Source organism: Stegostoma tigrinum, chromosome 6, assembly GCF_030684315.1.
Source record: "Stegostoma tigrinum isolate sSteTig4 chromosome 6, sSteTig4.hap1, whole genome shotgun sequence".
Lineage (NCBI taxonomy): Eukaryota > Metazoa > Chordata > Chondrichthyes > Orectolobiformes > Stegostomatidae > Stegostoma > Stegostoma tigrinum.
Genome location: NC_081359.1, coordinates 79,726,310 through 79,743,361, shown reverse-complemented (window position 1 = coordinate 79,743,361; position 17,052 = coordinate 79,726,310). Strand labels below are relative to the sequence as shown.

At 40.3% G+C, this 17,052-nt stretch overlaps 1 protein-coding gene across 7 annotated transcripts in view; it reads right to left on the bottom strand.

Moving 5' to 3' along the window:
• LOC125453689 (microtubule-associated tumor suppressor candidate 2-like) overlaps nucleotides 1–17,052 on the bottom strand; it is a 403,189-nt gene that overhangs the window by 35,156 nt on the left and 350,981 nt on the right. For all 7 annotated transcript variants that reach the window (XM_059646692.1, XM_059646691.1, XM_059646695.1 and 4 more), the window contains one exon: nucleotides 9,089–9,155. In XM_059646692.1, the coding sequence (XP_059502675.1) occupies nucleotides 9,089–9,155 (67 nt within the window). The remainder of the gene's footprint in view (nucleotides 1–9,088; nucleotides 9,156–17,052) is intronic.

Here is a 17,052-nt window from a genome sequence, read left to right as displayed (position 1 = left end):
TTTCTTCAGTATTTTCTGTTTATTTTTCAGAGTTCCGGTACCTGTGCTACTTAAACATCTACACAACTGATCATTCCAGGTCGGAGCAGGCAACATAGCAAACACATACCACACCTGGAAATGGCTGAAGATGAAATTTTCATTCTAAATTTGGATGTAGTACACAGCAGTCCAGTGACATGAGGGAGAACATGTACCAAATTAATGGAAGAAAACAATGCCTTCTGATAAATAAATTTCCTTTCATGAAGGAAATTCAACAATCACTTCTCATAACTTCAATCAAATTTTATCTTATGTCAAAAGATTCGAGTGCACAGCACAAGTGATAATTGCATGCCAGTAGGTCTGTGGTTTGTCCATTTAATTCATTCAGGATAAGGGTTCATAATTTAGTTGTTCATTTCTAGATTATGAGTCGCAGCCTACTTATAGTAAAAGGAAACCAGTAATGAAATATTTTATAGCAACATAATTTACATTTCCTCTCATTCCACTGTTAAATTTCTGAGGTCTGGGACGGTGTCTTTAATTAAAATTAAGTGTTTAATGTGATCTGAGATAATGGGAACTGCAGGAGAATCAGAGATAACAAAGTGTGAAGCTGGTTGAACACAGCAGGCCAAGCTGCATCTTAGGGGCACAAAAGCTGATGTTTCGGGCCTAGCCCCTTCCCGAAACGTCAGCTTTTGTGCTCCTAAAATGCTGTCTGGACTGCTGTGCTCATCCAGCTTCACACTTTGTTAAGTGTTTGATGTGACCTGTTCAGATGTCTTTCTGACAACAGACAAGGCTTAAGGGCAAATGGGAGGCCAGATTATTTCGCTGGAGAGGAGGCATAAGGGTGGTCACACATGGAGGCAATGACAGCAGCATTTCCAGTGAGTCTCAGGAAGGTTATGAGTATACCAGGATATAAACAGTTATACTTTAAACTGTCCATAACATTCCAACGTAGAATATAATTGGGGTGGAAAGAACTGCTCATCAGTATTTCTACCAGGATATAAGGCTCTTTGATTCATGGTGCCCATGGGATGGAGAACAAATTGAGGTAGAAGCCCATGGAATTGAGGGCAAATTGTTGACATGGATAGGAAGATGGTTGAGTGGAAGAAAAAAAAGAGTTGGAATAAAGGCTAAGTACTTAAATTGGCAGGACACGTCCTGCAGAGATCTGTGTTGGGGCTTCAATTATTTACAATATCCACTAATGACACAGATAATGGCTCAAGAAGGCAAATATCCAAATTTGCTGATAACACAAAATTGGACAACATTGTGGGTAGTGTTGATGACAGCTTAAAATTACAAATGGATATTGATAGATTATGTGAATGGGCAAAGATGTGGCAGATGGATTATAATATAAGCAAGTGTGAGGTTGTCCATTTTAGACTGAGGAAGGATACATCTGGGTAACTTTTTAGAAGGTACAAAGTTAGATACAGTGTATGTCCAATGAGATCTGGGGCTTCAGGTGCATAGCTGTTTAAAATGCCATGAACAGGTGCAGAAAATAGTCTGGAAGGCTAGTGGAGTGCTGCCCTTCCTATCTAAAGGGCTGCAGCAAAGGGATGCAGACGTTATCCTGCAGTTATACAAAACCCTACGTAGTCACCACTTAGAGTACTGCAAGCAGAACTGAACACCATACTTTAGGAAGGATGTTCTGGCCCTGGAGGGACACAAGGATGATACATGATGAAATATCTCCACAAAGGCTGCTATCCCATCACCAAGTTGAAATAGCTCCACGATGTCCAGTACCTGTCACTAAGTCACACTTCATTTATACGTGGGTAGTGCATGTCACTTTTCCAGCTCTCTCAGAGCCAGCCCTCAGTGTGATTAGAATGACTGATACGCCTGATTACATCTGTCAGGCAGGACTCCCTGAGAGGACCAAATTAACAGCCCCAATCGAGGAACTCATATTCTATGAGGTCCACCTGGCTGCCGTTGTTCCAATTATTGCACATGACTTCAGGGGTTATGAGGATAAATTAGGCAAACTGGGCCTTTTTTCTGCTATAACTTAGAATGTTAATGAGTGATCTAAATCGAGGTTTTCAGGATACTAATAAAGAAAGAATGGGTAGATAAAGGTAAACTATTTCCACTGGTAATAGGTTCTAGTACCAGGGAGCATAGGCTAAGAATTAGGACCAGGGCATTCAGGAGAACTGTTAGAAAGCACTTCTAGATGCCAAGTGTACTGGAGGTTTGGAACTGTCTTCCTCAAATGGTGGTCAATGCCAACTCAATTGTTAAATTTTAAGCTGAAATAGACAAATTTTTAGTAAAGCGGGGCATCGAGGGACATGGGCCAAAGGCAAGCATATAGAGTTAATCCACAGATCAGCTTCGGTCTTACTGAATGGCACAGCAGGCTCGAGGGGCTGAATGGCCATATTACTGTTCCTGTGAAACTCACAAAGGATACTGGAGAGAGAGGGACCTGCTTTTAGCCAAAAGTCTCCATGGTTCATCATGCAGGATAATGGGTGGGACCTTAGCTTGGTTTGAAATAAATAAATTCATGATGATTAGAAACCCAGGCTGGAAGATTCACCCAGCTTGCACTGGAGGGAGAGACATCTGGAAAATCTCTCTTGAAGAAGAGCCATATTTAAACCAAAATATTAAATTATTTTTCTCCCACCACAGATGCTGTCATATCTGTTAAGTATTTCCGCATTTTACAATTTTATTTCAGATTTCTATCATCTTCAACATTTTGCCTTAAATTTGCATTTTTAAAGTCAAAATTGGTTGTTAGCTGATCTCCAGAAACAGAGACAGAAAACATGAAACAGAAAACATGAAAAAGGGATAGGAAGGAGAGGGACTGAGTCAAATTGAAGAATGTTAGAAATTGACAGCAAAGTTCATTTTATTTTTCAGTTAAGGTTGGATGCAGGAAATTGCACTGATATAATCAATGTAGAGAGAAAATAAATATGGGGAACTGGGCCTGCAGTCCGATAAGAAAGGCATTCATAGGTAAGGCTCATACAGGTTATGCGATAGTCCTCTGATATATTTTGGGGAGGTGTTAACCAGTTTATTTTGTGAATTAGCTTCCCTTTGATACTATGGACATATATGGGCCCCATATGAAGTCATTCCAGAAATTAAAGGAGATAGATTTCAACTTCAATAGGGGTGGAAAATAGCAACACCAGGAACTCACATTTACATAGCATCTTTAATGTCATCAACCTCCCGAAACCCTTCCCAGGAGTGATTATCAAAAGAAAATTAGATAGTGAATCACAAAATTGGTGGCTTGGTAAACAGCGAAGAAGGTTTCCTAAGATCCCAAACAGGTCAATGGGCTGAGAAATGGTAGACGGAGTTCGATTTTAAAAAGTATGGCATTTTGGGACAACAAATGGGGTAGGGCTTATACAATTGATGATAGGGCCTTGGGTTGTGTTGTAGAACGGGGGATCTGGGGGTTCAGGTACAGAATTTCTGACATGTGCATCACGTATAGACAGGGTGGTTAAAAAGGTGATTAGCATGCTTGCCTTTATTGCTCAGTCTTTTGTGTATAGTAGTTTCCCAAGGTAAGTCCCTTGATCAGGTAGTCAGTGCCTTTGAAAGAAGAACCCCACCACAAAACTGCAAATAAACATTGTTTATCATACCCCCTGTGGAGCAATGAGGATGAAGCCCTTTGGCAAAGATTAATTATCGACTGAAAAGGCCTCATTTGGTAGCAGAGAGGGAGGTTATTCACAGGTCTCTCTGCCCTGGACTTATTTAGGCTAGAGTTGGGAAGGTATTTGGGCCACTGCCTGTTGTTCAACTGCCTGATTAAAAGTCCCCTCCACCACAGCAAGGGAGCAAGATGCTATGCTGAGCGAGCAAGATGCTATGCTAAGGGAGGGAGCTCCAGAGATTAAAGGCTAAAGAGCTGAAGTCATGATTCACAATGTGGAAGCAGTGGAAGTTTGAGAAGTACAAGAGATTCAATCTGTGAAGTGTTGTAGGGCTATGGAAATAATATGGAAGGATTTGAAAAGAAAACAAGGATGAGGATTTTAAAACTGGCAATATCAAATAAGTCACCTCCTACATATATCACTCACTTTTCCTGTTATTGCCAGCTTTTGACCTCTGTCGAAAATTCTTTCAACCAAATGCTTAAAATTGTCTAGAATAATGTCTAGGCTCATATGTGGTAATGTTTAATTCAAAGCTGCTATAATAAATAATTAAAGCTAAGTTGCTAGTCACCATACTTGATGAAAATGGAGTCAAAAGTATTTTTTTGTACATTTGGGGGAAATAAATTACCAGGTCTTCCGGGGATTATGTTTTGAGTTTGAAAATGGACAATTACATTTTAAGTATATATTGTTCGATAAATGAACTTTGGGAGGCAATTCTAGGTATTTCATGTCTCTTAACTATCATTAGGAATAAACTAATAATCAGAACTATTCCATAAAAAAATTGAAATTTCAACATCTTTACAAAATGAGCCTTGACTACCATAAGCCATGTCAACTGAGAAATGAATTGAAATCATTTTTTATTAAAATATCAGCTCTATTAAAAAATTATGATATGAATACATTATACTGGGTGAGCAGATATGAAGTACATTACATTTAATCAGAATAATTATGAGGCACTGAATCAAAAGTCTTATTCACAGAATCTATCTTCAAAATTGTGTACAAAGAACCGTGCCTGATATCAACACTGGTTAATGATTTTTGTGCTTTTTTAAGCAATTTCAGAAGTGATGCTGCTGACAACATACGTGGAGCAGTCTGGAACAATTTATTTGGGCCAGTAAATGTGGAGGAGCTGAATGAACATCAGTAACTGCAATCATTGCCTCAGAATCAAATGTTTAAGCTCAAACAACTCCCTCACAGTGTCAGGGTCAGAAACTGTCGCAATCATGTGATAAACAATGATCATTTTAAATAAAAAGTATTCAACACTTTATGGCAGAACACAGAGACATGTTTGAATTACTTGGGACTCATTGTAGCATAGGGATTAAAAAGAAGGATCGCACTAAGCTTATTGTATAAATTTACACTGAGGGATCTTCAGCCAGCCCTGGTGGACAATCATAAGAAGCTCCGGGCCTTGAGGGCCTGGCGGTAGAAGTTGGCACCAAAATGTGGGTCAGAAGTGCAGAAGGGTCAGCCGGCTATGGGGCACCAACAAGGCATTAGTGACAAAAACAAAGTTGCTGGAAAAGCTCAGCAGGTCTGGCAGCAACTGCGCAGGAAAAAACAGAGCTAACGTTTCGGGTCCGGGGACCCTTCCTCAGAACTTCAGAACAGGGCACTGGCGAACTGGGTGGTCGGGCAGCACACTTGCAGTCTGAGAGACAAGAGCTGCTACATTCCCTCTCGGATCCGAGGCCTCTATTAAGGAGCTGTGCTTCATAGTTCCAATGATTCTATGCAAGAAGAGAGTTCTGGATTGAGGGAACACAGCAAATACTCCACTAACCTCAGCCTCCAAAACCATGATAGCGGCCATTTCAATCTCCACAGGCAGATATCAGAATTGCAGAAACTATCATGGCTGAGTGAATTGTGGTGTTGATGGAACTGATCACTCCCCTCCGTAGTGAGGCCATTTGGTGTGAAGCCTGACACAGGCTGGATCCCTACGCCTCCATGCTCCAAAATATCTTATTTGCCGACTTCTCAGTGCGTCCAGTGTTTGCTCACCGATGCCCAGAACTTTCTTTGGTTGCCTGGGCCCTAAGTGTATCCTCTGCATTGGAGCTATGCAAACCCACCCTCCAGATAGCTGACGTTTATGAGTTCCTCTCAACCTGCCCTGGCTCCCACTCTTGGGCCTAACAAATCACCTCGTGCAAACCCTTTCTTCCGCTACCTACAGAGTGCTAGTCTCTAGGGGTCGGACTGAGTGACTGTGTATCTTTAGGAAAACTGGCCTTTTCCTATAAAGTGGCAGAAAATAATACTCATTTTCTGTACATGAAATCGAAGGGATTTATAAGATATAGCTTTTAGTGAGAAGGGAGAACTTAAGAGTGACTGTTGAAAGAAGTTATAGTTTGTGAAGCAGATGGTCCAAGATCCGAAAGGGAATTTAGGAGTTGCTTCTATTTCATAAAGAACAAGTGCAGCATCTCCTGTAGTGATGTTTTCCAGCCGTACCTCTTCCGCCTAACTGTGGGGACTTGTGTGGGTCCTTCCAGCTGCCTCAGAAAGGAATCTCCTGCCTCACTGCACATGCAACCTTCTCCTCCAGAACAGAAAGCTCTTTGATTGTGTCCATCTGTGGTGTTTAGTGAATTTAACTTGCCATGATTAAATATTTTATTAATACCTTGGAAGCTCAATGTATGGGGAAATTAGGGTTCCAGTTCTGGGGGCAATAGAAGGGTGGAAGTGTGATTACAATGACATTAAGACAGTGGTATTCTTCGAGATAATTTCAGAAAGCTAAGTTAAGTCCTAAATAATTCAAACATGTCTCTGTGTTCTGCCATAAAGCGTTGAATACATTTTACTTAAAATGATCGTTGTTTATCACATGATTGTGACAGGTTCTGACCCTGACACTGTGAGGGAGTTGTAAGAGCTAAGTTTATTCAGCATTGTAGTTATGAGTGGCATCAACATCCACTGAAATCTCTTTCTGTTGGTAACAGTGTGGCCTGGACTGCAATTTGCACTTTGGTAGAATCCCCCATCTCCATCCTGGACCAGGGACTCCACAGCTGTACTGGAGAAACTAAAAGCTGGATCTGTACGTTCTGCAGCCAATTCTTTCTTCAAGAACATTCCCTGCTATCTACATCCACTTAACTTAGAAGAGTTTTGCTTTCTAAAAGGCTAAGTTGGTAAGATTCCCTATTTAAGTTAGTCATGGAGGCTCTCTTTTCTTTTAATCATTTAGGGCTGGGCCCATTCTAGTTGACCTCAAGCAGATGGTGGTGAGCTGCCATCGTGAATCGCTGCACTCTGTTAGGTTTAGATATGGCCACAATACTGCTAGAGAGACAGTTCCAGGATTTTGACCCTGTGACACTGAAAAAACGGCGATGTATTGCTCAGTCACAATTGCTCAGTCACAGTGGCTTGGAGGGGAGCCTCCAAGTGGCTGTGTTCTTATGTATCAATGGCTCTTACCCCCTTTTCTTGAGAATTAGGTATTGTGAGTATTGCTGAAAAACACATTTGCGCTCAAAAAAAGCAATTCGCAAGAAATGCTAATGTAATGCAAAACCAAAATTTATACTGTACGAGAGGAGATTGATGATTGGTTAGTGTGTGAATCCAGATTGATTGAGGCATTGTCATGGAGAATTTACCATTTCATGATGACAAACGGTAAATTGCTGTATTTGTTTAAATATTAAACATGTCAGGTTGGCTCTGATTGAACAAAACACTGCGCTGAGAAATGAACTTCAGAATGGCTGCTCCAAGGTACAGTATACATACACATTCTGTCTGTGTGTAAAAATGTATTTCCATTATAACACTGTTTTATTTTGCTATTATTGCCCATGTTCCACTCAGTGTCTTACACTATCATAATGCATTTGCGCTGGTGTGATAGGTGCTACCCTCTAGGCTCTGCATAAAGATAAGCTGAAATAACATATATGACTTTGAAAGGTAAAGTACCTGATTATCTGAAGATAATTTTATCCTCGTGGTCAATCATAAACTACATTCTTACTGATTACTAGGCTGTTTTCATCTTTGGAAAGACTGGGGCAAATCTGACTGTGGTTTAGTCTGCAATCTGTTAATGCGTTCTGCCATCAGCTGATTAGAAGTATGTTTACAACTGTACCTTTCAGACCCTCTCTCCCTAACTGAAAACATTATATGATGCTATATATAGTGGGTGGGCCTCTCTGTCTGAGTACATGCAGGCTGCCCTCTCCTTCTGAACAGACACTGAGGACAAGACTTTAAATCAATCAAAAGAACCATACTGTGTTAAACTCAGGTCCTGATTGTTCAAAGCAAAATACTTGGAATTCTATTAAATTAGGTGGGTCATATGCTTTATATTATTCCAAACCTCTGCATGGTTCCCAAATAATACTGACCTTACAATGATCAGTTTTCATGTTTCCTAAGGGTAGTATTTACATTACAGCTCCTTACCTATGGGGCGGTTAGATAGCTAGCCTGGGATAACAAGATATAGAGCTGGAGGGACACAGCAGGCCAGGCAGCATCAGAGGAGCAGGAAAGCTGGCGTTCGGGTCTGGACACTTCTTCAGAAATGGGGGAGGGGAAGGGGACTCTGAAATAAATAGACAGAGGGGGAGGTGATGATAGAAGGTGGATAGCTCACCTGTAGCTCAGAATGATGCCAGCAACGTGAGCATAACTTTCCAATTCTGCTGAACTAGCTTCAGGATCTGCCTTCTAACCTTGCCCTTTGTTTGATGTGGGGTGGAGCTCCTTCAGCTAGATAACCATTGACTCTCTTGGACAGAGACAACTGCCTGCAAATTACCTACACTACTACCAACACACAGATAAATGCGTAAATTAACTGAGCACTATTTATCTCCCATCCTCTATAGAGCAAGGTAAATTGAAGCATGTTAACTTTTAAATGTTTAATTTATTCAATTTATTAAACTCCTATCTGTATCTCAGCGCCTAAAGAAATGACACACTGTATTTGGAAATGACTCACAATGATTCAGATACTATGTATTACTTCAGCTAGGCTGCTCTAACCAAAGGACACCTGAAAACATCTATTCATGTGAAGGAAAGTCGTAGATTGTACAAAATTGTAGATATTCATTTATCAGGAAAATTAAACCTCATGAGATGCAGAAGGAGAATATGCATGCATAATTTACAAGTTTGGTGAGAAAACCACTTGATGACACTCAGGCTGGGACACAAACAAGTCGTGACCTTATCGTTATAACAGCAAGATGAATTATTGGTTTGTATTTTCCCACTGGGATTAAAGCAGCCACCAGATACAAATAATATTTTGGCGCATTGCTTTTGTAGGAGCTATACAGACAAATAAACACACTCCGAGGACAAACGACAATATTCATATATTTTGTTGTTCAGCTTACCTACTTCCTCTCTGATATGAGCAAGCTCAATGGACAGTTCTTTCTCTTTGATAAGGGCGCTTTCATTCTGCAAAGAATAAGGCAAAATTCAAAATATTAGGGAATTGCAATAAACAGCTCAATTTGAACCCTGTCCACATGGTGAAATCAGTAGGATATAAAGCAGGCAGATTCTAGCAGACGAGTGACCCAATCCACCCTAATTGTTGCTCAGGCACTGAAGGGGGATATCCACCCCTACATTCTTTATTCCCTGGCAAGCAAAATTTCTGGCATATGTTGACAACCATAATTATTTAGCAGCATCCTCCCCAGAGATTTTACTTCATATATTTTCCACAAAGACCTCAATGTGCTGTTTATCGCTGTATCTAACTGAAACCACAACAGCTACTAACTCGGAAGGTACCTTTTCTGTCACTTGTACACTCAGAGTGATCAAGGTTGTGAAACGCCAAGAAGTTACACAAAATTAGTAAATTACAAAGTGCCCCACAGGCTTGACAATAACATTCAAATCATGCCCAGCATCAAAATAAACAAACTTGGATTAACTATGGAAAGCTAGAAATGTAAGAATGAAAAACTAACTTCAAGAGAATTAAATGCTGCCACATTGACTCTCCCATCCTTTTGAATGGAAAATAAACAATGATAGTGCAATATTACTAACATGCAAACTCTAATAGTGAACAAAATGAAACGTCTTTGGAGTTGACCACAAATTATAATGCTACTTCTTTAAGGCAGAAAATGGTGAAATTAACTTATGACAGGGGATAGAGTTGTGTATTGAACTGAAGCTTAGTGTGTGTCCTAGCTCTTCAGTATTCACAATATATTAAAGCAAACATACAAGGCCATTATATAGAGAATAGGATTTTTCTCCTCATAAAACACATTGATAATCATAAAGTCAACCCCTAAATTAATTCAACTTGGGCTGCATCATGACTTTAGAGACCACCCTGTGTCATTGGAACAAAAAGAAACAACGAAGCTATTACCCTCTCGTCCAGACAACCAAAGCAGTTATACAGCTTGCAACAGCAATGGCCCATCCTAGCAGGCTTGCTGATACACAAGCCTGCTTCATTCAGTCGGTCTGCTCACAAGTCCTTTGCTGCAATGATTTTTATTAAACGCTGCCCACGGGCAACAGCTACCCCTACCTGCATGTGGCACTACAAACTACCTTATTTCTCCTAATATTTCCAGAGACTCAGGAATGGGAAAGAAAGGTACAGGGACATTATCGACATCTTGCTCAGGAGGAGGTTACTGTGCCAGTACAAACAGCATCAGAGTGAGGCTGATCAATAAGAATATGTCACTGATGCCATGGCTCTTAAAGCTGACAGCATAACAGCACCATCAAGATTTTCAAATCTAACGCACAAAAGGAAGAGAAAAATATCCATTGCTAAAAGTATGTAAGTCACTGATTTGATAAAGAAAATGGTATCTTTTAACATTTGTAACTGATATAAACCCACATTCCTGGAACCTGATTGAAGCAACTAGTCATGTCTTTAAAATAGGTCCCTTTAAATAGTCACTGTTTTGTTACACAGCCACTAGCTTCATTGTGGTAATGGGTGGGATTACAATAATTCAAACCTAGACATGTGCAAGATACCTCTGTTTAGACTGTGAATAAGAACTAAAGTAGTACTGCTCAGTACATCAAACAATTCAGATTTGTTCCTTCGATCTAATCTGCTCCATTTAAAACCACAGCAAAAGAAATACACAGCCAAATCTATCAGCATGAGAAGCAAAAAGATAGGTTAAGGTTTCGCAGAAACCTTTTCTGTGAACTGATTTCTGCCTCACATGATAGCCTTGTCTTTTTTTTGCAAACAGATGTATTTTCAGTTTTTATTTCAGATTGGCATGTTCACAGTATTTTTTTTTCCTTTATATCTTCAACTGAGTTGAATGTAGTAGCACTCATTTATTATGATCGGTAATGAAACTTAAAAGACAGGGCAATATGAAGTTAAAAATGTATTACGCATAACACAAAAATGTGCATTAATAAGAAAAATAGAGCTTTCATTCACTCACTATCTTCCCATTTTTAGACCATCAGAAGCAGTTTATAGACAAGGAAATAATTTTTATATGCAGTAACTCTTATTATGTAGGAGGGAAGCTGATGGCAGAGTGGTACTGCTGCTGGACTAGCAATCCAAAGACCAAGGTGATGTCCTGGGGATCCAAGCTCAAATCCTACCACCATAGATCTAAATTTAAATTCAATAAAAAATTAATGACGACCAATTGTTAGAAAAACCCTTCTGGTTCACGAATGTCCTTCAGAGAAGGAAATCTACCAACCTTATCTGCTGCGGCTTGCATGTGACTCCAGACACTCCGCAATGTGGTTTACTCCTAACTGCCCTCTGAAATGACTTAGAGGGCCAGTCAGTTGTATCAACTGCTCAAAAGTCTCAAAAAAAAAATTGAATGAGACTGGACAGAGTATCTGACATTGACCAAGGCACCAGTGATGACAAATGCCAACTCAGCCCTGCTGACCCTGCAAAGTCCTTCTAAGTAACATCTGAGAACTTGTGCTAAAAGTGAGAGAGTGTTCTCTCACACAAGTCAAGCAACAACTCAACATAGATATTATACTCATGGAATTATACCTTACAATGCCCCAAACACGACCATCACCTCCCCTGGAGATGTCATCATTGATGCCCATCCAGTAATTTCAATCCTTTTGTCTTCAATTCTTTTATTGGAGCAAGTTTTTAAGATTCCTCTCAGGGAATAATCTCCTTGAGTTCCACACATAGTTTCACCTTTTAATACTCTTATCCACCTGACAAATTACTTTGATCAACTCTTTCAAACATAACATCGGTTTTTCCAGGTTTATTTCTTAATTTCCAAAACCTTTGCCCACATGCCCTAGCACTATCTTGTAGGCTATCAATATAATCTTTTTCATTAAATCATAATCCTGCAAAACCCTCTCTGACAATGAAGTATAAATTTCCTGTGCTTTATTTGTCAGTTTACTTTGCATAAACAATGCCCAGTCCACTTTTGCTCAATTCATTTGCCTAACTATTTTCATAAATTACATGAAGAAGGCTGTCACCATCCTTTTCCTCAAATTTTGTCTAGGCCTGTGCAAACTTACACTTTTCCTTACTGGACTTCAAATTATGACTCAGATTCTCCCCAACATAGCCTGTACTAGTATCAGATGTCTTCTGATTCAACTGTGCCATTTTAAGTTTACAACAGTTGTCTGTTGTTTTATTTAAAAATTTCTTTAAAATTCTAATTGTCACTTCTCATTTCAATGTCATTCCCTGTCCTTTTTTGTGCCCTTCAGAATTTCATTTTCAGGTTTTTCATTCTCTCCTCGTATTCAAGCTGCTGTAACTGTAACTGAATATCACGTAGTTTCAACCTTTCCCAACTGGAGTACTCGGCCTTTTCTGTATTTCCTCTAAAACCAAATACCTCAATTACCTCTGTCTTTTTGGCTCTGTCAGGCAATGTTACCTTCAGTTTACCTACCAAGTCAATCAACCTTGGTTTTGAGATTTCCTTTGAGACCACCAGGAACAACAGTGCCACCCCTCAGGCAATCCCTTGCTGTTTCCATTAAGTGCTGACCAGAATTTTGTGTTTTCCTTCACCTTTATTACTGACCAAATCACAAATCCTCGTTGCCTCCGTTTCCATTCCAATCCAACCCAATCCGAGGGGCCAGATTTTATTCTGACGCACCAGGACAGTGAGCCATAATCAAGCCCCACTCTTCCCAGAGTCATAACAAAATCTTGAAGATTTTTAAAAGGTACATATATACCCCAATTTATATGACTTTCAGACTGAAGTCAAAATAAAGCAAGGACCAGGTTTCTGTACAGCATAAGAATTACTGTTTATTATAAGTAATTGGAATATAACTCAAGGTAAATATATATAAACCACTGGCATATAACACTGTGGATGAAAATGTGAATCCCCTCATAAACTCTCCCTACACACACACAGACACACAGAAAAAGACAGAGGTAGGAGAAATGGAAAGTCAGTTCAATGGTCTTTGCTTCGCAGTTTCAATGTCAAAATGATCATTTGTCAGCGAGCCCAGCCCTTGGCATTCCATTATCTTTCTCTAAATCCTTCTGCTGGTTTGAGAGGGATGTAGGTCGTTCACTTGGTAAACATCCCTGATTTATCAATTAAAAGTCTTTTCCGCACAGCAGCTGCTGCAGGAGAGGTGATTAGTTTCTTCCAGGTTTAAACTGAGTTTTTCTAACTGCAGAGAACAAGCACCTTCTATTGGGGAGAACTGCACATATTTCTGTGTCTTTCTCTCTCTGTGTTGGTGTCATTGTAACTTGCTTGCAGTTTCAACTCGCTCAGTTAGCTGAGAACCAGACAGTTTCACTTGTAACTAACTCATTTTGTACATTGCAGGAAACCAGAGCCACACACACAAAAATAGTTCACAATTGGTTCCTTGCTCGGAGATCATGCAGCCACCTGGTTAAATCTTATTTCTTTAAAAACATTTTATTTGCAGGCTACACTTTTTTAAAAACACAAAAATATAAAGACATGGTCCTTACACATGGTCAATAGCCTCTTGCCATTTACCAACTACTGCTATCCTATAGCTGATGCATCAGTACTTTATCCTTCACTGAGAGAAGCAAGAGAATCTAATGCATTCAGGGTGAGTGGATTCATCACCAAGAGAAGCTCAGTAGCGCCACTGGTCAAGCTGGCTAAGTCCTGAAAAACATATCTGCCAGACATAGCCTGCAACAGCTGGATCAGTTAAGTGCAAAAAACCTACCTGACCTCATCTCTACCAATCCATCTGTAGTAGATGCATCTGACAAGGTAATATTGGTACAAGTGATTACTGAACAGTACTTGTGGAGTAAGTATTTTGTCTTTATAACTGAAGATACTTTTCATCATGTTGCATAGCATTGACACATGTTAAAAACAGGTTTGATTCAGAATAGATCTGGCAGTTAACAACTCGGCATCCATGAGGCACTGTGGGCCATCAACATGAGCAGAGTTGTATTCAACTCCAATTGGTGACCTGTCATACCACGCACTCAGCCATCAAGCCAGGAGATCAACACTGGTTCAACAGGAGAGCATTCCAGGAGGCATGCCACACATGTCTAAGAATGAGGTGCCCGGACACCATATGGACTGAAGTGCCCCAACTCTTCATTTCGTTACACCAAAATGACTTTAGCAAAATGTCCTGTCACAGCTCTCGTAATCACTTGTCTGTCATTGGCCACTACAAGGTCCTCAATTATTGTCAAGTGCGTTCTCTACTTGCAGTTTTGTTTTAGCACCTGATTCCTTGGGAGATATGCAAGCCAACCATTCAGGCAAACAAACATATATCTGAACATATCAATTAGGAGCAGGAGTAGGCCATTCAGCCCTTCGTGTCTGCTCCACCATTCAATAGATCAGACTGTTCTGATTGTAAACTCTGCATTCCCTCTACTCCAATAACCTTCTACACCCTCACTTAACAAGAATCTATCTACCTTTGCCTTACACATGTTCAAAGACTCTGCTTCGAGAAAGAGAGTTACAAAGACACTGAGCTCTGAGAGAGAAGAAAAATAGCCTGATTGCTAATGTTTTGGTGGTATGGCCTGACCTGAATACATTCTTCACCTTCCAAATATGCTGCTCTATTCTTTCCAAGTTTGTTCCCCAAATCTACCAGGGTTTTTGGTCTTGTTGAAGAATATGCTTCTTCCTCAGGGATGAGCACCATGTCTTGCTTGGCAGCCTAGTTAGCTGTTGTTCTCGCATTACCTCATCCACTTTCCATATAAAGCCGTGATTTGAGCAGATGGGTTTGCTGGTTCTGCAAGAAGTATGGTGGTTTTATTAACTTCTTTGTCCTTTTGTGTCAGGATTTTGGTGACCTGGCTCACATTCAGTCAGTGATAATCGTTGAGGCATCTACAAAGGCTACGTGCAGCTTATGGCATCTGCACCACAGAGTAGCTCGCTATTCTGGTAGAGCCACTTGTGAACTCTGTCCTGACAGAACACAACAAGGCCCCTGTCCTCACATAGGGATTCCCTGCCAACATGATAATGCAGCCAAGGGTGTTAAATTGGGAGATATCAACCTATGCTAGTTAGGAAGGATTCTGAAGCTAAGAAATTCAGGGTCACATCACCGTTCATAACCACAAGAAGGGGTGGAGTTCTGCAAGGACTGGCTTTATCAATCACAGATAATGAATTCATTGCCTAGGCTAAGGTAAACATAGGAGGTATGCTCCTGGAAGGAAAAAAACTTCCCGTTGAGAGCCTTTTGCATCTCCTCCTACTCCTCCATCAGTGAACTGCTTTTCTTGTTTGCTGCCTCTGCACTACTTCCCTTCTTAGGCTGCAGTGTAAAGGGGAACTGCTTCCATATGGCGCCGATTACTGAGACTAAGTGATGTGTCCAGATCTCTCATAGTAAACACCTTCTGCATATGAGGTAGCACTTTCTGCAGAGTTCACAAACTGTAACCAATTCTTCACAACGTCCCAGGGCTTCAACAAACCCAAACAGAATCCATAGAAAGAAGTAGCAACTAATCTGCAAGTTGCTGGTAATGTTGTACAATAGCGCTGATGGGGAATCTTTATGATACTGAGAAGATGTTTAGTTGCACATTGATTAAGAGGTATCAACTTGAGTGACAAGTTACGATTCAAATAGAGTCATTGACTGGCACTGTCTTCCTACTCTGCCTACATATAAAGCAAACCTGTTTTCCTGCACTAACACCCTGGTTATTACAGTATTTGGCGTGAACTGCACCAAAACAGAAAGGAGGAACAGCAGAGAAGCTTTTTGAGAGTTTAATATTGGCACCTGCATTACCGACATGGGCATTATGAAGCTATGGCTTTTTTCTCTAAAAAAGCAGAAAATAGTTTAACATAAAACACTGATAATCCTTATATTGGTGCTTTATTCCTTTGTGGTAAATTGAAGAAGTAGGCAGCTCATCACAGCCTGTTCCTTTGTGGCATGTAACCAAGGAAACCAGGTTCAGGGAGTATGGAGACAGTAATAGGCTGATGAAGTTCCCTACAGCAATTTGCTTCTCAGATTTTGCTACATTAGTCACGCTACCCAGATTTCAGCAACAGCGTACTATTCCTGACGCTGTAACTGGAATTGCTTCTGCTCTCTCTTTATCCCATCTCACACTGATTTATGATGGAAATTCAAAGCACCAGCAGTATACATGGAGTACACTAGCGATTCAACACTAGGGTAGGCTTTTCATTCACGGAGCCCATCAGCTGACGATGGGTGTGTTGTAAAAGTGTATCCTGGTCAAATTGAGAGACTCTGCATTATAACCAAAATACTCCTGCCTAGCTACATTGTCATCAGCATAGGGTTTAAGAGCTCAATGATGGCACAGATGTTTTTCAAATTTAAATTTCATTTGGAAATGTTTCAAATTATATTGGCTTCACTTTACTCGTACATGCATCACGATTTGGTGAAGCTAGCCAAAGATGGGTGTACTGGTAAACCTCCTTGATGAATACAAGGCGATGTTTCTTTATGGCTGTGTCTCCTAACCCCAACCCCAGTCCCTGACAAGGTCTGTGCACATAAAGCATTCTGCCAGTAAAAGAGCATGGTGCCTCCAAATAAGCACAACAAATAGAAGTGACTGGTTCAGGCACTGGTACTGCACATCTGCACACTGCACCAGTGCACTCAGGAACTCTCAGGGATGTCTCTAGACATTTTCTTTCCTTATCATAGAAGAAACAATGTTTTTTGTTATATGTTCATTTCAGTGTCCAGGTTTGTACTCACCATTCTACAGGACATGGCTGAACTTTTAGGATCAGCTGGATCCCTTTTCTATGCACCATAAAGAATATTGATCAACATCACAATCAAC